Source organism: Poecilia formosa, unplaced genomic scaffold (assembly GCF_000485575.1).
Source record: "Poecilia formosa unplaced genomic scaffold, Poecilia_formosa-5.1.2 Scaffold423, whole genome shotgun sequence".
In the NCBI taxonomy this organism is placed as follows: Eukaryota; Metazoa; Chordata; class Actinopteri; order Cyprinodontiformes; family Poeciliidae; genus Poecilia; species Poecilia formosa.
This window is the reverse complement of record NW_006800362.1, coordinates 402,313-426,073: the sequence shown is the minus strand read 5'-3', so window position 1 is coordinate 426,073 and position 23,761 is coordinate 402,313. Positions and strand designations below refer to the sequence as shown.

Sequence of the window (23,761 nt, the reverse complement as noted above, 5' to 3'; positions counted from 1 at the left end):
GGATGGCTAACAAATAATTTCAGTGAATTAAAAAAATCCCAAACAATCTATCCTGGCTCTCATAGAGCTCCGTTTTTAAACAGTGGCACGTAGCGGATACATAGTTTTGTAATGCAGACCAAGATCGCATCTGAACCAAACCCCACATGGGCTGTTTGCCTGAGCGTAAGGCGGCCCTGTCTGGGGAAGCTAAATGGATTTGACAATGGGATTTGATGGTCTTTGTAGTGAGGGTAATTAGGTTTGATTGACTGTAAAGTGACTGGTGGGGTCCAGATCTGGGAGGGGAAATGATCAGACACTTGAACCACCCACAAATTAATGAGATTCAACTGTGCCTGCGCTTATTGCGCTGAGGAAGAAAAGAGCAGTCGACAGAGTGATGAGAGAGAGGAAGGGATGAGGAAGCATGAGAGTGTGGTGTGAAATAAAGAGATCTATGGAGGAAGAGACAAAATAAAGGGAGCAGAGACATCTGAAACCTGTCTCACTACCTGAACTTAGAAGGGTGAAACTTTAAGATGCTAAGTATTATGGTTTTAATGCAAGACATTCTTGAAGAAAAGGTTGCTTCACACGTCGACAGTAGTTTGCTGAGAATAATACATGTCTGGACAGCAGTGGATGACTTTTTTTTTTTTTAACTCTGCCAATTTTTGTTTTAGAGAGCACACAGAATATTTACTCCGTTTGTGGAACTTGTTTTTGAATAAATCTAATTTTCTACATGTCTCAGTTCACGCTGCCTGGTCTTGTGGGACTAAGCTGAGATGCAGCCGCCTAGAAGCTCTGTGCCGTCATTGCCTTCGGGCAGATACCGATTCTTTCTGGAGATGGAGCACAATCTAATATGCTGTTATTTATTACGACGAGTGCATGACGGCAGATAATCCTGGCGCCCTTGTTCCCGTCTTTTAAGGTAATTATGGAGTTCAACAATCCATACGAAGCAGTTGCAAAGAATAGCTTGTACTGCTTGCACTCCAAATTGAGGGCAAAGAAAAAGTGGCTTGCTAAAAGTTTGGTGCCACACTGAAGTGACATCAATATGCACATGAAGTAAAAGATGCTTGTTCTTGTGTGCAACGTGTGTAATAAACTACTGTACCTTGTAAAATTATTCATACACATTGAACTTTGAGTTTTAATGTAACAGGCCGACACAAAATTGAGCATGATTGAAATGATTATGCGCAACTCATTTGATAAAAAAATGATTAATGCCCCTTTTATTACTTCACCTCTAAATAAAACAATACAACCAACTGCCTTAAAAGTCACTTTATTGGTAAATATAGTTAGTACTTGTACTAAGAAATCCTTGCCTCAAGTCTTTTTATTCGATTATTTTTATAATATCTTCTCAGTTCCCACTGATGGAAAGTTTTCCCACATGATCATAATAACATCACCACTTTTAACCACAGGAATTATTTATTCAGTGGGTTAAGTTTTTGACCACTTAGGCCAAAAAGTTCAATTTTGATCTCATCTGGTGAAACATTTTCACGTTTCACTTGATGCAGACTTGACTTGTATTTGATACTGCAGTCATTTTGAATTTTATCCAAATTTTGCATCACTCATCTGAGACATGTATCATAATAAGCCAAACAGTAAGTCTAGAGGTAAATCAGAAATCTGATTGAGGTTGCATTTAATTATCAAAAAAAATCAACTTTCAGCAAAAAATTCAGAATTAACCATCACCTGCTGTTTGAATAGAGCCTAATTAAGTGATTTTAGGAGGCAACTGTTGCACTGGATTTTTTGTTTGTTTATTGTTTATTTGAATGGGGACAAAAAATTTAGTACGCACAATACTAAACTAATACTTAGCTAATTTGCAATGCATATTCCCAGATGGACTTTTAACCACAGAGATATGAGTAAAGAAGGATTGTAGAATAACACAATGTTAAACCAAATAAAAAAAATAAAAAAAAAAATTAAGAGGTTTGTTTACTTTTCCAAGACAGTGCATATAATGAATGCATGGAAGATCGCAATTCCTGGAAGCAGAAATTACACATGGGGGAATAAACATGCAGCAAATAGAGGAGCACTGAAACATACATCACAGTTACATTGTTGAAAGGTCTGCCCTTGTTTTTTACGTTCCATCTCAAACACGAAGGTCGGCTTCGGCTACAATATCCGCTTTCAAGCTAAGCTGAGGCAAAGCGAGAAGCTCAACATTTTTTTATCTGCTTGTGTCTCTGACCTTCACGTCTCTAAAGCTATCTACCCCGGTAATATTATTTGCAACGTCTGCCGAGCTGTGGGGACACTATGCAAACTTGGAGAGGCAACCTGTCCACCCCGCCGCAGCATGTCAGCTCTCGTCTATGATCACCTGGCTGGCATGGCTGCAACGCAGGTATGTGCTGGCCTACTGGCAGCTGTCAGTGTCACACAGAGCCATCAATCTGCAGCTCCAGCACTGTCAGGCCTGACAGGGCTCTGCCAGCCACAAGCAGTCAGCCGGCTGCACATAAATATGTCACTTTAGTTTAGCATGCCACAATAATGGAAACATAAATTAAAAAAAATGTTTTCTGTGTTTAAAAATACACAAGAAGGGGAAGAAAAAGAAGCTGCAGCCAACTTTGAGAGAAAACGCGCAGATGTGGACGGGCTATCAGGTACAGAGTCAAAACGTGAACTGAATGTCAACATGTAGCGGTTTCTGAACACCTTCAGGTTTTTTTTTTGTTTTTTTTTCTATGAGGTCTGAAAAATTATACAATGTTTGGAATTTATTCAGGTTTGGATGCATGTGGGAAAAAAAACAGAATATGGAAAATATTCATCCTCAGGACCTTTGAGCACATTTTATATGCATTTTTCAATTTATTTTCAACTCTATCAGTCCATACATCCATCTGTTTATCCAACTTACCATCCATCCATCTGTTTATCCAACTTACCATCCATCCATCTGTTTATCCAACTTGCCATCCATCCATCTGTTTATCCAACTTACCATCCATCCATCCATTCATCCAACTTACCATCCATCCACCCAACAAAAAGTAATCCAAAGCTAATTAAAAGTATTAACTTTTGAAGTAAGAGTGTTTTCCAACATGACTGACATTAAAGAGTCACAAATTCAACTCTTCCCTCTTTGACACCCGGCTTGTGTAGTTGGATGTAAACTTCTACGGAAATAAAAATAAAAAAAACATAGGGAATGCAAACCTTGCAGTCTGCTGTCAAGGCCTAACCTAACTAACCTCACCGACTTATTTTTCCCTCGTATTTATAAAATATACGCCTCTCCCAGAGAAGCCCACTTTTTTTTTATTTGTGTAAACATACACCATTTGATCCACAGCGAGTGAAAGTTTGACAAGAAGGATGCATAAATAGAAGCTGCAGGCCCATCATTGTCAACATGCCAACTGCTCTCTGCAGAGAATCATACAGACACGGAGACCTCATTTTAGCAGGCCTGGCTGAGAGGGAAGAATGCCTAAAAAACTTAGCAGCTCAAAAAAAAAAAAAAAAAAAAAAAAAGACACACACACTGAGTTTTGGAAGAGGAAAGGAGGACACACATTTCTGCGATAAAAATCAACTGTGGCGACACCATCTTGAGCTGAACTCCATGTCCGTTATTACCAGCACATTAATTCACTCACCTTTAAGCTTTATGATTTGTAAGTGCAAATATAGATTTTAAGTTGTTTTTATCCAGCTACCAGATGCTGAATGAACAAAGATAACAGTATAAAAGATGATTATATTGTCCGTTCAGTGGCTATGTTGGAACATATGTCTCCTGCCAAAACACATTTATCATAAACTGTATTCTGTTAAAGCAAACCAATGTATGGATTTGCATTTTTCTCGCGTCTTCAAGCTGTTGCAGTGGATTGAGGCAGCTGGGTGGCCATCCATTCAGCAAAAAAAAAATGATGCAATGAAGACAGAATAAAAAAGATAAGTGCATGTTTAGAGCTTTTGCATGTTTAAGGTTTTAGTGAAACAGCTGACTATATACAGGGGGTCAAAAAAAGTCAGCTGTGTAATGTCTTCCTTCCGAAAGTCTTTTTGTTTTTTCTTTTACACTTTGTCACATGACCACCGCAGAAATCCATGTATTTTATAGGAACATAACACAAGAAATGACTCGTAGTAAATATTTATCAAAAATCAAAGTTGTCTTTTTCAGTACATCATCTGATATTTGAGGCTCGGTTACAGACCTCTGGTTTAGATCAAAGCATATTTATGAATAAGAAAGGCCCAATCAAAGTCCAGCTCTGTTTGTAATTGGAAACTGGAAACAAGACTTAGAAACTGGTGTTCACAGACACACTCCATGGCTCAGCTTTAGCTATTTCACAACTGAGCTACAAGCCGACTAGCTGTTCAAAACTGTTAGAGGCAGCAAAACATTAATCTACAGGATATAATTTGTAAAGAAATGCAAAGCAATGCTTACATTTTTTATCTCTAATAATAAACTATGTACCATTTTTTTCAGTTTTTCATTTGTCTAATACACAAAATAACAATAAAATCTGCATTTTTTTTTGCCTACGTTTCTCAGAAAAAGGTCTTCCTGGTACCTGGCTGAAACATAACGGTCTACTGGCATCTACTTATTTGCTGTGTTTTTTTTTGTTCATATGTGCTTCATGCCAAACCACATCGTGCTCAAAAAGCGAACAGGCTTTCCGGGTCTTTTGAGAGCTTAGTGAATTTGACTGGGAATACGCAGATGACATGCGGGTTCAGACACTCGCCCCAGACGGGGGGGCTGACCCCGGTGATGCCAGCGACCAGAGGGGCCCTGCTTCTCCTCACTCTGATGCCTTTAGCGAAGGAAAGTTCAAGTCCTCCACCACGCTGCAGCTCTGTGCAGAGCCCAGCTTTCTGCTGCTGACATTGTTTCATTTCCTTGCAGTAAAAATATCCTGCTCTTAGCCTGTAATAGACACAGGCATTAGCTTGAGTTCATATTCTGCAGAGCTCAACAGTCACTTGCACTGATCTAAAGTGGTTCTGTAAATGTTGAACAGCTGGTCAGTTCAAGAGAATCCACTTAGAGCAAATTAAAACAAATTGAGTGACTGGGTAATGATTTTATAAGATATTTCATACATTAAGATTTCAAATACTTAACTGAGAGGAGTGTTTAGTGATACACTTCTCTTATCTGTCTGTCACTTTGTTGGAAAAGTGATACAAAGAGAGGACATCATTTCAAGGGGTTATTTTGTTTTTTTTTATATTACCACTTTCCTAAAAGCGTTTATCTGCTCTCCCTCTCCTCTTTCCTCCATCCTGGTGCCATCATGGCAAAAAGCTAAATGAATTAAACTCTCATTAAAAATGCATTTCATTGTTAATCATTTGCGAGCAAAGAGGATTAGGTTGCAATTTGTGAAATGACATAAAATCTATCCCTTCTCAAAAATAGACTCTTGAAATTGCGTTAAACAAAATACTATTATCCATCAAGCAGTCCTTTAAGCCACAAAATGAGCAAACCAGTAAATCCCTAAAATAGATAAGACACTGACCTGTGCTTAATTCTCATAACACAATAGGCATATGTTTACCCCATCTGCTCAGCTTATGCATCCAAATACACAGAAAACATAGCTGGCTCTACTCAATTTCTATCAGTCTGATCTCTAAGAGCAGGTGTCTGAACTATCTATTTCAGGATTTCATTTAGCCTTTTAACCCCCAGAATTTAAAATTAATGTCAAAAATGCTCAGCCATCATTAATTAATGGCGAGAGGAATTACACGAGTCTCTTTGTGTTGCCCACTTCTGTGTTTTCCCAAGCCACCGCAGAAAACAAGAGTGATGCTCCGCATGAAATATTGATAGGAAAATCACCTCAAATAACCAACTCTTCGAATATGTGAAGCACATGTAGAATTTTAGAGCAGGCAGGGAGACAAGAGCCGAGAGTCTCAAGCCAAGGTTGTCAAACAGGGAGGAGAGGAGGCGCAGAGAAGAAAGATGCGCAACAAGAAAACACTGAATTTCCTGCTATATATTTTCCAACCAAACAGCTTAAAAGGAAACCGAGACGCGGGGCGCGAGCGCAAACCACCGAGCTGCTTTAACCTCCACCCTTCTTCTGGCTGGAGCTTACATTCCCATTCATCAGACGCATTAACGGAGCCCTGCATGCGTTTGTCCTTCCTTAGATTGCTTTCCGCAAAGAAAAACAACTGAAGGAGCAGAAAAAAAATGTCAAGGTTAAAAAAAAATAATAATAATGCTGGTAACGACCTTGACAGAGGAAAAGCTGGCAGCGCTGAGCACCTCCTGCTTCAGGAAAGTGGATATTCCATATTTTCAAGTTCACCGTTATTAAGACCGGCCAGGACTCTGTGTCGGTGCACAACGCAATCCCTGAAATGTCTGAGGCTGCAGGCAAGGTAGAATTTAGATTTTTGGCCCGCGCAGGGTCGGGCTGAAATTATTTGCTTGATGATCGGGTCTGTTTGGATTTCTGTGGCTCATTTAGTAAGCCTACAATACATTCAGCGCAGAGAAGGCCAAACAAGACTCCACAATATAAAGATATATCTACATCAAGGCATAAATAGCTTAGCTTGTTTAGTAAGATAGAAAAAGTTAATTAAACTGCCACAAGCGCTACGCACAACTAAATGTGTACACGGCCCCGCCCTGACGCACTCCTATCAATCACACGTCCCGGATGACTTGCACTTTACTCAACCTGTGGTAAAAAACAAGATGCAGGGTGAGAGTATCCAAAAACTTACGCTGATAATAATTCATCGTATATCTCAACCCAGAATTAGTCCAAAGATGCAGTTCCTTCACAACCAGGTCGCTGCACCTCATTTCAGTTTTTTATATCTCCCCCCCCTCCTCACAGATATTTTGGTATTTCAGTTTCAAGGCAAAGTATATGTGATAAATTAACATTGGAAAAAGCTCATTTTTCCTCCTTGTTGCGTTGTTATTGCATCTCATAAACCCGGCCTCATAAATCTGGTCTTTCTACAGGGGTGTGTACACCTAGGAGAGCCACTGTTTACATCTTCCAAACAAAAAGGAAACCGAGGGCGTGAGGACAAACAAATAAGTTGAACACACTCCCACCCGTTTCTGGTTGGAGCTTAAATTCCCACTCCTTTTGTTAGATTGCTTTCCGCATAGAAACAAGTAAAAATACATGAAATTATTCTAGGTTTAATGAAAAAAATATGCAGGTAAGAACCTTGACAGCAGAAAAGCTTTTCATGCCAAGTGCATCTTGGATTAAGAAAGCGAGTTTTCCATAATTTTCCAAGGTCACCGTCATCGAGACAGTCCAGTAATCTAGGTGTCGGTGCGCAGCACAATCCCCCACTATCTCGGAGGCTGCAGGCAACGCTGCCCATGTCATCCTCATGTTTTATTCATTCTGAATGTCATATTATGGCATTCAGAAACCAAGATCAAAATCTGCTCTGGCAGAAATATTTAATATCGCACCACTTCTCCATCCTTCTCCATCTGGTTTGCCAGACACAGAGGGTGAGGGGGTAGACAGCCTCCTTCAGCTCAGCCATGTTGGATTATTGAAAGTAGAGCTTTCAGAGAGGTCTCTGCTCGGGGAACAAAAAAAAAAAAAGAAAAGAGCGAGAGAAGAACTGTTGCATGCATCAATTATCTTGGAGAGTCTGTGGCGTGCTGGAGACTGTCTTGTCATATTTCCCAATGAGGCTGGGCGATGGAGAGGTCCTTGGCAAGTTCTGACATTTAGAAACTGGTGTGGAAATCCCAGTCTGTTAGTCAAAAAATATGAATAAATAATGGACAAAAGAGTGCACTGACTGCCTGTAAGGCCTCCCAGGCTTGAAATTCCTTCAGTGTCATTGTCATAACTAGACACAAGCATCAGCCTCTGTCACTGTGTTTTTTCCTCCACGTGCGAAACAATGGCAGCTCACACTGATCAATACACGACTGGCTGCCGTTGCTGCAGGACAGAGGAGTCATTACAGCGGTTCTGGAAACTGTTATACAATTGTTTTTCCTTGCATTGCTTCCATGTAATGAATGCTAAACTACCAGAGCCATAATGATCATGTTGAGATTGCCATCTACACAGCAATCTCCGGTTTAGTCGATAAAACGGGCCTTAATTTCCTATCTTTACATGGAGCCTGTATTTTCCAGCATGTGTCTCTGTAAGCAAACAAAATATTTGAGTTTATTTGTGACTACTTTCCAATAACTGGAAGCATGACTGAATAAAATGTGTTCAATTTTTAGATGCAGCAGGGGGAGAATGTTTTTTGTCTACAGAATGTGGATAAGTAGAAAATACCAATTCTAGCATAACCTCTCTTTTGTCTGGAAGCACTGACTGAGCTATGGAAGCACTGTAAACATGAGAGTTGAAAATAAACTAAAATAAAGGACTCCCTCCCCCTGCGTCTCTACATTAGTATCAGCGGCTGAGTTCAAATCCGTGTGCAGCAAATTTCCATGAAACCCTCTCTCCACCCTTGCGCTTCTTGTCCCCTGAACTCCCCGTCTCCGTCTCGGCAGCGGCATGGGGAGAAGCAGCGTACCTTTGTTCATGTCAATCAGCTGCTTCTTCTTCTGCTGACGCTCCTGCTTCTCTCGCTCAGCTTTCTCCTTCGCCAGCTTGGCTCTCTTGATCTTCTCCTCCATCTCCCTCTTCTTGTGGTTCTCCTTCACGGCTTCCTGATGAGGCGGGCGCACGCGCACACACACACACACACACAAACAGATAAAATCAGAATGTTGCTCTGCCACCTTCACTCTTTTATCACCTTCTACACTGTATAGTGCACAAGAGCAGCAGAATACCATCAGCAAAGTCTTATTCAGCAACTGGCTTGATAGAGATAAGCGTCTGGAATAAACAATGTATCTGTTGCTGTGTATAGGCCTGTTTTTATTATAAGCCCATCTATCAGTGAGGTTTCTGTACATGATTTCAGTCCCACAGCTGATTTAATGCCAAACCTACATGAATGAGGACATTCACACATAATCAGTGCTTTCAAAAATAGTTCATAGCCTTTGACTTTTACACATTTTATCACATAAAAAAAACTCCAAAGTATTTCATAGATATCTTATGTGATATTAAAAATAAGTAAATTTAAAAAAAAATTCAATATTTCCATGTCAAGTTTTCATGAAAGAATGTTGCTCGTCTTGTCTGCCATTTTAGAAGGATAGCTTGGTTATTTAATACATTTACCAGCAAAAGTTCTACAGCTTTTCTTGTAAGAATTGTAAAAAGTGTCACTATACAGACACAGAGCATCAAAAACCTTGGTACTCACAATAATTAACTAACATTTAAGCATAGTGCATAAAGTGGCCCAGAAGACCCCCGCCTGTTGACAGCAGATTCTTCTGCCGAATGTGGATAATTCACCTATTCAAGGAATTTTTTGTAAAGAATATCTAACATGTTATAAAGAAAATGCAGCTTCGGAAGCTAAAACACCAGGCGCCATGCTACTCGCCGTGCTATTGGCACCATTCTCATTTTTCTCGACGCCAATAGGCTGCACCCCAAAACCAGAGATAAAAACAAAAAAACAGGTATTAACTTGATAATTATGCTCACTCAGTTGGTCAATAACATAAAATCCAATTAAAATACATTGAATTGTGTGGCTCTAATGAGACAAAACGTGAAAAGGTTCAAATTGAACGCTTTTGAAAATCTCTGCACGACATAATGCAGGCATAATTCTTCAGACAACACTGGAAAGACATTTAATTGAGAAAGCAACATGTGGCAGTCGTGCAGCGAGCCCAGCATTCAGAAAGCATCCGTCTCCTCCGCGGTCACCAGCTGAAATGCCAGAAAGGAACCCGGGATAGAGAGATAATAAACCGTATGTCTTCAGCACTGTACAAATCTGTCAGTTTGTTCTGCTGCAAGGAGAGAATAAGATGCAACTGTGTGACCTTTGGAGACAACAAAATGCTGTTGCATGCTACGCCTGTGGTGCAGCAGAGGTTCCACGTGTGGGAGGTCATACTTCATGTTAGTAAATCCATACGATTATGTGCGCCAAGGTTGGAGTCCATTTACATCTTTATGCTTCAGCTCATCTGCGGTGTTCCCTCTCCCGTATGCATCCATGTGGGCAGCTTTAAGCGAAGGCATAACCCTCTCTGAGCGGTGATATAATATGTGGCGACAGCAGGCCCCCCATCCACCGCCCCTGTGGTCCTGATGAGTGCGCCGTGTTGGCAGCTAAGACAGAGGGATTATGGGGATTGCGGGAAAGGAACAAGGAAAGAGCGGCTCATCATGCCAGTCAATAGCAGGGCTTTTCTACATGTCCAAGGACACGGGCCCTCGTTGTCACCGCCTCCTTGACGGATGACAAGGGCAGCGATGGCGGCAGAGACAGAGAGAGAAGAGCGAGGTTGAGTAATTGTGATAAAAAAAATATATATATATATATCAAGTTTAAATCGTGGAAATAAACAAAATGATAGTGAAGAAAGAGAAAGTATTAACATTGTGTGTGTGTTGTGAAATTGTGATTACTTGTCTCAAACTACTGCAAGTCAGCGACGTCTCTCATACCAACCTGTATTTAATCACCACATCAAGGCTGTGTAAATTAGACCACTGCCCCCTGCACAGGATATTGATTGCATCCACTCTGCTGCCGCTTTCAACAGGATGAGAGCTGTGCCTTGTATTGGCAACAAAACGTTTACCTCCCATATTTTCTCCAAATGATGAGCAGCTCTGACAGCCAACCACCAGCAGGGTTCAGCTCATTTCCAAATGAACGTTGCTGAAGTGCTTCAGGATAAAATCGGGGTAGAAATTATGTAGATTGCGTACATAAGTCCTGTCGGCGAAACTTATTCTAAACAAACAATTAATTCTGACTGTAAACATGATTACGATACATAATTTAGCGGCTCTAATCAAACAACACCTCTAATTATCAAAGCCCTGCATCTGTGGTTTATTTTGTGTCCCTTTCCCAGTTCTCTGCGACAGGCTGAAATTTCCTTCGGGCGAAGATCGATTGTATCGCGCTCAGTTTCCCTGACAGCTCCGTTTATTGTGGGAGGACGTCCAAGATTAAAATATTCTAATGAAATGTGACTTGATAAATAAACTGGTTGATTTGACATCTTGCTCAGATATTTCTCAATGGACTCTATTAATGTCCAGTTAGTTCTCTAATGCATTCTGGACTAAACCAAACCATGCGATGTGATTTTAAGAGAAAACATGAAAGGTTTTTCTCTTTGGTATTTGTATTTTGTTGTTTGTCCCTCTAAGAATCTGTTGTGCCAAAGAAAACAGGATGCATGCAGAAAATGGTTCCTCTGGTGAGATCAGGAAAAAATATTGAACTCTGGTTGAGATGCAGAGCTTTGTTGGTGCAAATAAAAAAAAGTTAAGATCAAGAGCTACAATAAGCATGTTAGAACGACCCAGTCAAAGTCCAGATTGAAATTCAATTGAGAATCTGTGGTAGTACTGGACAACTTATGTTCCCAAATCATTATCAACTATTTTGCAAAGACGATTGGGCAAATATCTTTCTATAGATGTATCTTTTTGGAGTACGTAGAAACATTAGATATTTTCAGACAGTCAGGAAGTCCATTTAGAGTTTGAGGTGGTTTGGGCTTTGGGTCAGGATGTCTCTTTGTTCCCTCCCTTTTTTCCAGCCGTAGTCCATTTTAGCGTATGCAGAACTTTCTATGCACACCTTGTGACCTGGAAACCTGGATTTGTGTGAGTGAACGCTACAAAACGTATGACTGCATCCGGCAAAAATGTATTTCCAAGTCCTTCTGGTTATTAGAAAAATGCGTTTATGCCTGCGTCACGATCAAATATTGGCTATGCAAATTTTAACAAATGAGAAATTTAAAATTTTGTAAGAACAAAATGTGTTCCATTTGGCATTCAGCTGTCAGTAATGCTGTCCAAATACTAATATGGCAGTTCTTTACTAAGGCCATGATACCCAGTCTGGCTCTGTTGTCTTTATAATTTCTAAAATGTGTGTATTGTTCCTCCTTGACCTGTGCAACACAACACATCTCCCACAGCATGGTTCCCTTCCCATGCAAATGAGTTTGCCGGTCCAGTGAGGGCGTAATAAGTATTTCCAACTGCTCGGTTGCACCAATGATCTCACACAGAGAGGGTGCCATCGCTATATCTCATTTGAATTTTACAAACACTACAACGCCTGGGCTTTAAGTAGCAAATGTGTTTATTAGCCATCTGCTGCACCGTGTGCCAGGATGTGGGGTGAAATGGCTTCAAGAAGTTATAGGTTACGGACTGAGAGGCTTCTGCTGCTGTATACATGTACTCACATATTGATGGGTGACCTCCAAAGTCGCTGTACAGTAAGTAAATATATTGCATAAACATGATGATGAATCAGCCGAGTCTAAAAGCAGCGATCACGTTTTATATTTTGAAGGAATAAATGAGGATTATATCAAATAAGGTGAAAAATGGCACCTACAAATATTAAAAACCTTCTCAGAAACGTTCTATCCTGTTACTCTATGGACCCACTGAGTGATTTGGTCATATTAGAAAGTCACTCCATTAACAAGGAAAACTGTTGGCTCATCCCAGCCCATCTGCTGTGCTTTGATAACTCATTAATGAAAAAGAAGAACTCCCCATCCTCATGCTCCTGGTCAGGATTACATATAACACTCCCTGCTATTGCATTTCACCCATACTCTATTTCAAAGTATGGCAGTAGCATTAAATTAACAAATTGTTGAACTCCTCAAATCCTGGCTCAAATGATATTTTATTGGGCTCAAAAAAAAAAAAAAAAGAAAAAAACGAGGTGAGGGAGAGACGGAGAATGAAACAGAAGGAAAATAGAGTTAATGGATTCTCTTATCAGTTACATTCAGTTCTGTGAGAACTGTCTGTCAATGCGTTTGCTCAAATGCCTTATGTCGGTCGGGTGCATTAAGCTTCCGCTTTTTAGTAAAAGCAATTTAGGGCGACTGTACTGCAAGGGAATTCTTTAATACAGCAGATGCTTTGTGCTGTGAATGCGTTACAAAGGGCGGCGCGACAGAGAAGGAACTTGGCGAGGATGTTTTGTCCGAGTCAAACAACTTCATATCTCCGCATTTTACAAAGAATAATAAACAAATGTCAGCGGCGCACCAGGCGTTCCAAGAGGCTAAATCCAGCTAGCATGTTCACTGACAACAAGTCATCACGTTTATTTGATTTGCCATTTGTCACAATCAAGAAGGAGTCGACGCGAGTCAAAGATGAATAAAGCATAAGACCTTTTTTTGGAGGAAGAAATGAGTTAGCCTAGTTGTTTCACAGGGTAAGAAAAATAAAAACAACATTCAAATAGGAACAACCATTGATTCCTTGTGCTCTGGAAGCAGATGGGATTAGCCTTTCTGTCAGTAAAGCTGAAGCGCCAAAAACTATAAATAATATCTGAGGAATGTGGTGATTAAAGGATTGTTTTTGTATGAATATATTAACTACACTATATCCCACTTACTTCTATCCCCTTAACCATAGCAGGAAATCGGTAATAAAATATTCATATCCAGCTATTTGCTTGAGAGAATAATTTATTTTCTTGGGTGGATGCCTCTTTTACAGATATGCAACTCTGGAATCCTTCAGGGAGTGCTGCGCTGCGCGCTCGTGCACTTTGATCAGAGAGAATGGGAAGCGGGTTTCACACGAGGATCAGAGTCAGAAAACGAGAGGGATTCAGACAAGGGGACCTTTCCATTTACATTAACGGGCTGCGAGGAGAAAAAGAGAACACCGTCTGGACAGGATGTCATCATCCTGTCACCTGGAGCTTTAGGGGAGGTGCCAGGTGGGAAAGAGAGATGGCAGAGAGGCAAAGACAGGTAAATACATGTTTAGAAGACTGCTGAGAAAAACAGGGGATTTTTACTTTACTTTTCATATGGCTTCTATCATTACTGATTCAATTTGCACCTGGTTGATGCGTCATCGAACTATTAATTTTTCTCCATGTTCAAATGAATGCATCTGAATGAACTTGTTTAAAGCCAATTTTAACAAAATGTCTAATGTTGAGCAAAGGAACATATAAAATGCAATAATGCACCACTGACTGCATTCTGACTGAAAACACCTCCAGTTATAACTTTTAGCAAATGAACAAATATAAACTTAACTTTCATGCGATTTTGGGATAATTATCCGGTTTAAACGGCTGGTTTTGTCCAAGTTTCATTTCAGGAACAACCCAAGAATCACCATAGCTGATTGACCACAAATATCACTGTCCACAGCGAAGAAACTTCAACATGAACTTGAACTGAGAAAGTGCTGAAAGGAGTTAAATAAATATTCTTGTGCCTGTTTTTTTTTTATTATCAGCTCAAAAATAAACTGCATGTGCAAGATTTTATTCAGATGAATGAAACAGACATTTTTAGAAGGAGATTGTAGATCAAAAGCATGTCAAGGGTCTTTTATGAGTGTGTTATTAAAAGACAGGCAAAGCATTTTCTATTTTTTGGGGGTTATTGTGGGATGGCTTTTTAATCGTTTTTAGTCTAAGTTCAGGAACAACAGTGGGATTTGGGTCATTCTGTCTTCTGAAGTACTTGCTGGATGACTCAAAGGGGGCAGCCGAGTTGTTTGATGTTTGTGGCTCAATTTAAATTGAGATTAACACAGAAAGCAGTTTAATAAATGAGGAATATTTTCTGGTGCACCTAACTTTTTGTTATTTTGTCGAAAATCTTGCGGTAAAAGATTTTTTTAAAAAGTATCTACCTGCGTCAGCCAGAGAAAGGCCAGATTTGTTTTGTTGCAGAACTGTTGTCGAGGGCAGCAGAAAATCATTCAAAGGGCCGCAAGTGGCCCCAAGACCGCACTCTGGTCAACATCAGAGTCTGTCTGGAATGCTTCACTTCTAGAGTAAATGTGTTCTTAATTCAAATTTTAAGCGAATTTGAAACAATTATAAAGCTTTTTTCCCAGCCATAAAAGCAGTTTTTTTCCCCTTGATATCAGGAAAATCATTAAATTTAACATTAGCTTAAATGTTTTAATATAACAAATCTGTGCTAGAGCCAACAGCAGCAAACGCTTCTCCAATTGGTTAGCTTTGCGTACATCTCTGAATCCATTGTGAACATTAATAAAATCTTAAACAAATTCAAAGTCTTTAGAATTTTTGCTATTTAAAAGATCAGCACATAAAATAATCTTTGAAATGTTCGGGACACTTCTGTGAGAGAAGAATAGATTAATGAAAAATGACCCAATTTGACTGAATCAAAAGTAAATAAAATGCAAAAGAAAAAAAACACAAAAAGACTGAAGTTGCTTTTGTGTCCGCCGGCAGCTGAACATTAGTCGGCTTTTACAAGAAACAGAAAAGTGACACTATTCAAAACCTCACAGTCTGTTATAGCACTGGAAAACTATCTGCAAACAAAAAGGTATTTGATACAGGAAAAATGGCATATGGAAGGAAATGACAGCAGGTGGGCCTTGTTACATTCTTCCTGAGCACATTCAGAGAACTTACAAGAACCATATTGGAAATATAAAGTCTGAATACAAAGTGTGGCACTGTTTTGGACTGAAAACCTTCCTGTATTTTGAAGTTGGCAAGCTGAAATGATTGTTTCCCAAGTGAAAGAAAAAAACAAACATTGATGACTTCTGGAATTGCAGAGGGACAAAATCACCTTCAACGCTCTATTTCAGACTTAAGTTATGGTCTGTCAAGTATGACAAAAATAACAAAGGAGATGAAATGTTGATGCCTTAAAGTAATCTTAATTCGTAAGAAAAGGTCTTAGTTATTACACCAGGGTCAGGACATTTTGAGATGGAAGGCTTTACTACAAACGAGAGGTGAACACTACTGACAAAAAAAAGTGAAATCTTCAATCTGTCTTAGCTATGTCATTTGTTTTCAGCATTTCCTTTATAAAAATCATTAAAAAAAGGCCATAATATGTAAACGAATGCTAATTTATTTCAGTAGTTTAGTTCAGAAGAAGATTCCCTACACATGCAGTGACACTTCAAGTTTTTATTTCTGCAGTTCACACCCTTCAGTCTGGGATTTATATATCAGAGTGTGTTTATGAGAGTCACATCCTGAAATGAATTAGAGACAAAAAAATTAAGCTCTCCATCCTATTCTAATTTACTGGGATGCTCCTCTAATTGTAATCCCAATTTAACATTCAGTTTCAATGAGAACATTGTAATTTTTCACCATCTGTGGGGTCCTGCTGCAAAGTTTGATGAAAATGTGAGCATGTGCAACCAGCTCTCATTTCACTAACACCCAATGTGTGCAAGCAAGCGAGTGCAAAGGCATGTGCATGTGTGGGTGGTGGCCGCTGTTGGGCGCCGTGTGTCTGCTTTCTAGGAACAGAGTACATGTGCCGTCGTTTTAAACTCACCATGAAGAGGAAGCGGAAGTTGGCCAGCTCTCCGAAGAAATCCTCCACGCTGACTGAGTGGGGGTCGAATGCGAAGTAGCTGCCGATGCTCTCGTACAGCTTCTGCATGTTCTTGTGCATGGTGGACAGCTTCTCGTACTGCTCCCGAGAATGTTTGGAGAAGCCGTGAAAAAAGGGGGAGTCAAGGAAAACGGAAAACGCAACGCCTCAAACACAGACATTAAAATGCTACGGTAACCAGCAATAGCAGGGAAATGTCACACACATGTTGCCGTACAGTATTTTTAAGACCCACCTAAGTCAAGGTCAGCAGAAGAAAGAAAAAAAAATGGATAAAGGAGGGTCTTCATCTCACTTTGGAGTCAATGACAAGGAGAGCTAATAGCAGCAGCCCTGAAGTAATGGAAAGGTGCTTTGTAGGCAGCAGCATGACACAGATGGTTGCTGGAAAAGCTGATTGCAGTCATTGTTCTATTGTTTCGCACAACAACAGTGGGGTCAGGTTGTTTTGAACCTCACAGCTCACGTTGCACTGTGTAATTTACTGAACAGGCGGAGGACTTTTCTCCCGGTGAATGAGTATTGACAGCCGGCATCAGTTAAACATTATCACAGCAGCCATTGACCTCATGGAGACTGCACTGGGGCACTACAAGACTCCCACCCTGAGCGGGATGAGAGCGATGCGGTGCAGATTTACATGAACACACATGTAGAGGACACAAACGTGGAAAAAAGGAGACCTTGAGCAGGAATTTCATTAACACACTCTGGTCATCTTGAAATTACAGCTTTTTACTCATTTTAGGCCGATAGTTGTTATTGGTGCTGGCTATATTTGTCGTGAAGGATGAATATGAAACTCACGCACACGCAAGGACGAAAAAAAAAAAGACAGCATAACTTCATAAACAACCACGTGCATCAAGAGCAAAACTCATCCTGCCTCCACAATCATCAAACCTAAGTGAGGTGAACAGCTAAGAGCACTTATAACCATAGAGTGCACACGTACAGTAGCACAGTGCAGCTCAGCTGGTGGACAGTCTGCAGGCACACGATGCTAAAGACAGCAAAGTGTGATGATAAAATATTTTTATGTCTTTTTTGTTGACACATAGATCAGTACGATATTCAGCTGTTTTTTAAAAACACGACCGATAGACCAGGGGACGAAGTAAGAACGTGGGGAGCAATACGGGATATTTACGGCACCTTTGTTCTCCCACAAAGAAACTCATCTACCAGCCATGTACCGCCACGATGCGCTCCGCCACCCGTTTGTTCACACCGGGATGATATTAAATTTATTGTGCGGTTCTTCCGTAAAGCTACACCTATACTGTAACCATCAACTACTCCGCCGCCCGCCGTGTTCAGGCTATCTGCTCACCTGTATAAATACTCCTGCAGCGCTTCCAACCAGCAGCTCCCGGAGGAGAAAGGCTGCCGTACGCCAGGCATTTTAAGGATGCTTATTGGTCCCCCAAAAACGATGAAAATCCCCACGGGCCGAACTTGAAAATTGGACGTTATGTCTGTGCAACGCAAATAATGTTCCGGCCGGAAGTGTGTGTTACCGTGAGTCAAACAATGACTGGGGCAGCAGCCTACTATATAATATACTCGGGAAACACTTCTTTATTATTACATATTTGTAGAATACGGAACAAATCGCGTCCCGTATTGGATCAGTATGGGACGCTACATTTAACAGCCAATTACGAAACGGTTCCGTATTTTACGGGACGGCTGGCAACCCTCAGTTAGAGGTTATTTCTAAGGCTTCTCTGAAACGATTTAGCTGTGAAAGTTGTTATCCACAGAATAAGAAGACAATATTAGAGTGGTGAACTAACAGGATTAACCAATCAACCAAAATTACTCCAACTCTTCAATATCAGATGAGAATTTGAGAAAAGTGAAGTTTATGAATGAGATGTAATCCATACGATTTTAAAGTGTATTTTTAGTATTACATTTCTGGTGGAGTATTTTTCCTCTCGGTTGTCTCGTTTTTTCCTTAAAACAGAAAAAAAAACCATGTAATTTATATCAAAGCGATAAGAAGCTTTTGGTTCTGCTTACAATTTAAATCTATTATGTGTGTAACTACTGAATTTAATTTTACTAATTTAAATTGACCTATACATTGGAATACAGATGGAAAATATCTATAAGGCAAAACAAGGTTTCAATTGGGGCAGGTAAAGTGCAATACCTGCAGCGCCACCTGATGACAGGAAGTACAAAATCAGTCTCTGTATTTGTCTATTTGGAGTGTTAGTGTTCATGCCAGAGGAATTGCTGGATGCACATGCAAAATAAAAGACTGCAAAGTAAAGAGCAACAATGGAAATTAAAGATTAATAATATAAAATTCATCTAATTAAATGTGTTTGTCTTTCTTATGTGTTTCCCACTGCAATCCACTCTAAATTGATGCTGTTGCAGTCAACCGATTATTAAAGGCCATCATTTGACAACACTTCACTGCTTGCTTGTGTTACTCCTACGAAGGTCCCAGTTTCTGAGTCTGGGTGCAGTTATAGGCAATTAGTGTTCTTTTACAGTCGCCTTGGCAACATCCATGGTCAGGTGGGACAGCATGTGGCCTGCGATTACCAGGGCCAAACAGTTATCAAGACATTGTTCTTTTTGAACAGTCTGCTATTATTGTGTGGAGGCCACGCAGCTTTCCAACATGTCCTGCTTTGCTAGTTTATAATCAATGCCGTATTTGGAATTTTTCTGTTTCCCCAGCTAAAAACTCACCAATGATGTCATGAGCAAAGCATATTACATTGATCCAAAACCACACAATTGCAGAAGTGTTTTTTGGAGTTTTGCGCATGTGGAGGAGGAGGAGGTGTAGATTTGTTGAATTTTTTTTGTAAGGTCACACTGGGACAGTCAGAACATTGGGCAGCGAATGGACTTATTCTTCCGTCTCTCTGTATCCATGTCTGCCTGGACGCGATTTACCCCCATTGCTCCTGTCAGACCTCTGTTATCTCTTCCTTTGTACACCTCCCTCAATCTCCCCTTCTTTTCTAGAGAGCCCCAGCGGATGGATGTGAAAGTAAAACTTTGCCAAAGTAACATATCTTTTCAACATCAAAAGGACTCTTGAGTTTTGCAGTACTGGAGTTGTGATTTTTTTTATGGGTAAGTGGAAAAATAACTTTTTAGAATCTAATATGCAGCTAGCGCATCATAGAAATATACAGCCTTTTTAAAAAATAAACTTTGCTAAATTAGGTTAGAATGAAAAAAATAAATACAAATTGTTTAAAATCATATGAAAAAGGGGGTGCAGAAAATGATCATCATAATCATGTCAAGAAATCAAAGGAATAAAAAAAGCACACCACTATAATGTTTCCATTACATGTTTACAATATGTTTATCACTCCTTTAGTTTTTTTGGGGGGGAGGGGGGAGTAAATGTAAAAAAAAAAAAAAAAAAAAAAAAAAATCACTTCGAGAACTTACAATTGATCAAACGGACGCTATTGTTTCAAATCACAAGTAATACTCCACTCCACTATGGTGGACCTCAAGGTTCTGCATAAGAGCCCCTGTTGTTTCTGTGTACGGTGTACAACCCCACACTGCTTATGGTAGTAATAATAGATGCAGCCATCTGTGAATTGAAATAACAATTCAAGACTATCATAATCATTTCTGATTTAGTACCACATATGATTATGGCACAAATCAGATTTTTTTTTTGTGTTGTTTTTTTTAATTTTTTGGTGAAAATATTGGAAATGGGTCAGTCAGACTGTCATGAAAAAGTCAGATATGCACATCAGCAAACAAAAAAGAAGAAGAAAAAAATACGGATCTGAGTCACATTTCTGTGCTCCTTGAACATAAAACCTACATCCTGGTTCCAAGTCACAGGGCTCTGCATCGTCACCGAGGTCGTGTGATCAATAGCCTTTAGCATTGCCACATACAAGGCTTCAGGATTTCATGATTGCAATCTTGTATTGTGTGTTTTTTTGTTTTTTTTTTCAGGGAATGTGCTATCAAACTTAAATTTTACTTAATTACTTGCGGTGCCCGATGTAGCTTGTGGCTCTCTGGATGTTTTATTTTCCCCGATTTACTCCCCTTCCCATCTCACTCCCTGAAATGCCCACGTATGCACTGTGGTAGATGTGTCCCGCTGGGGACTGGACTGAAGCTGGCTGGGCTTTTGCTCTTCATATTTCCACATCAAAGACATGTCATATTGATGGAGCCTGACACACACTATCCTGCAGCAACACAACCTGCACGCTGGAGCCGCCATCCAGCATGCATACAAAAACAGAATGAGAAGGCAAACATACTCACACACATTTCATATATATATATATATATATATATATATATACTGAAAATGTACGGTCTTACTGTCATGCTACCATTCTTTCACTGTCCAGCTGTCAATTACACTTTTCTTTCTTTTCACTGTAGGACACTTTGTTTTCTTTCTGTTTCTTTTACTTCCCTGTTTTTACACCCTGTCTCAGTCAAAGGAAAAAACTCATTATAATTCTCTTTCTACACCCTCACTTGATATTCTCTCCATTCAATTCTCGCTCTCAGACAACAAATCCCCTCTTTCCTGCTCAGAGTGGACTTTCACAAGTATTCTGTCTGAACCAGGTCTCGTATTCACACCACTTGGGCTTGGAGTGGGCACGCCGGGTCACGAGGTAAGGCATTAGGCAGTCTTTGGTTGCCCCCCAACTCTGTTTGTCAGTCTTCGCTCTTCTCTTCAGGCTGTCCTCACAGGAGGACAGCTTGCCCTGCATTAAACCCTACCAAGACAGAGAAGGACAACAGCCCTGAGGCTGAAGGGGCTCCATACAGCAAACACTGACGAGGATTTAAAGCTGTGACTCTGCTTTAAAAACATTTCCATTTTCTATTGTATGTAACAGACGGAAAGTAGCACTTAGCTGTGAAATGGAAAATGATGCATGGTTCAGAAATTAAAATGATATAAAGGGTGACAAGCATTTTGCATTCAAACCCCCTTTACTCTGATTCCTCTATATAAAATCCAGCTCAATCAAATTACCTACAGAAGTCAAAGAGGAGGTGACTCTGGAGAGTCTGCAGTCTGCAGAGACCCACAGCTCAAGTGACTTTGTTAAAGTTTTTGCCAACCACAAATTTGATCTTTACAAAGAGTTGACAAAAAACAAAAACAAAAAAAAAAACAAAAAAACATTGCCAAAAGAGAAGTGGTAAGAATTATAGTTTGAAGTAAGGCAGCAGTTCTCAAAGAGGGGTGGGACCCCAACTGTTGCAATAAGTCAACACGGTTGGGGTCCTAAGATCCTCTTCAGAAATTAAACAAAAACAATTATGAAAAGTTATTTTTATTCTTATTATTTTAAACATTTCAAAATCCTTGAAAAAAAAATGTCACTTCCCATTTATGTTCTACTTTATGTTGATCTGTCTAATTAAATTCCCAAGAAATCCCAAAGAAATGCAATAATAAGAGCATTGAGCAATCTGAATTAGAAATAGTCAGGAAATAAAATATTTTTTCAGATTCTGGGCTCTGCTCTGCCTTTCTTCCTACTCGCTATAAACTGCAGTTACTTTCTGTCCTTGTAAAATCCAGATTTAGGTTTTTGTCCTGCCCCAGAGTCCTCATTACTGCATTTTAATCAGTCACTATTTATCTTTTTGACATGCCAGAAAAGGGTATGTTGAAATTACTAAGCTGCGATTAGGCACACTCATTTTTAACATCACAAACTGACATCAAAACTGGATCCAAATCAGATTTGTAGTCTCCTTTTTGGAGCCACGCGCTATTCATTCACATGATGAAACACAGAGAAGAATCAATTTATGGACCACAGCAAAGTAAAAACTGTGTTCACATTGGCCACCTATGAGGATGGCAATAAATTACCTGGTTTGTTTACCTGTGTGCATGAGAGAGTTATTAAAGTGCGACATAAAACCCTACAGTGGGGGCCCAAAAAGCCTTGCTAATAAGTCTCCTGTAACCTAGTTCCATTAATGTTTATTTAATGCTTTTCCTATGTGCTCATTGGCCACTGCATCCAAGGCCCCACACTAAGCCTGCTTTTCTCCAAACCCCACTATGCCTGCTCCCTTTATCCCCCCACCTACTGCCAGCAGCCCCTCTGGGCCAAATTACACCAAGACTGCCCACTGACTGGACACAAGCCATCATGCTGACTAAGAAGAGGATGAAGGAATGGAGTACAGAGTCATGACAGAGACTTAGCACTGCATGTCTGATGGAACACATCATTTTACTGAAGTCCATTGCTTGTCTTCTTAAAATAAACACAAGAGAGCTTGAAATAGATACCAAACTCTTTTGTTTTGGTGTTTTTCTGGTGTTTTCGGTGCTCTAGCGAATGAAAGTCAAAAGTGAGCGTAGGAAAGGAATCACACTGAGAAATGACCTCACGTAATGGATTAAAGTGACGGCGATTATTAATACAAATTCATTGATCTGAATCATAGTAAACAATGCTGTGAATGTTTCGACCAAGCAAGCTTGCTTTGTAAGAAAACAAATAACTTCAGCTTTAAATTAATTCAGGAGTCATAAAAAACAAAGTAATCATCCTGCAATTTAATATGCGCTAAACCAACATTTACACAGAAAATTAGAGCTAGCCTGAGGCTAAATTTCTGGCAAGGAAATGGAAGACGTTTTCTCCTACAACTGAAAATCTTCCCCTTTCTCTCCTGCTGTTGGTCCGTATAATGTCACAAGAGCAGAAAAATCACAACAATTCAATCCGTGGGAAAACTCGGCGTATGAACTCAATACCACTACAATGCATCCAATATTTTACAAAGTATTGCACTTTGAGCCAGAGCTTGATGCACTGAACAACCGAGGAAGATTGTTCCTTAAGGCAGAAACGATAGTGGACATTACAACAGAAGACTCTGCAGCCTTGGAGTAACAATGATTTAGGCAGAAATTTAACAAAAACTTCAGAAGTCCTTCTCTTTTTTTTCTTTTTGTTTTTTACATAACAATGCAAGCTACGCCCACAATTTCATGTTGGATCTAAATCAAACAGTTTTGCTCATTAGTTTCCCAATGGAGAATGTTTCTGCTGATCGTTGTAAGATACTCATGTTGCCTGGTGTCACAGAAAAGACACAGATCAGAAGGAATTTTTTTTATCATAATTTAAGCATTTCAAATGCTTAGTATTCTTATATAATCCTACAGTTGGATTGAGAACTTCATTCTACAACTACTTTCGATATTGAAGTGCAGCTTAGTGAAGG

The 23,761-nt window shown here is 39.8% G+C and overlaps 1 protein-coding gene across 1 annotated transcript in view; it reads right to left on the bottom strand.

The window, feature by feature from the left end:
• LOC103155365 (protein diaphanous homolog 2-like) overlaps positions 1–23,761 on the bottom strand; it is a 137,617-nt gene that overhangs the window by 4,099 nt on the left and 109,757 nt on the right. Inside the window, exons 9-10 of the mRNA XM_016663504.1 lie at positions 16,457–16,621; positions 8,438–8,704 (exon numbers count right to left, since the gene is read on the bottom strand). Of these exons, the coding sequence (XP_016518990.1) occupies positions 8,438–8,704; positions 16,457–16,621 (432 nt within the window). The remainder of the gene's footprint in view (positions 1–8,437; positions 8,705–16,456; positions 16,622–23,761) is intronic.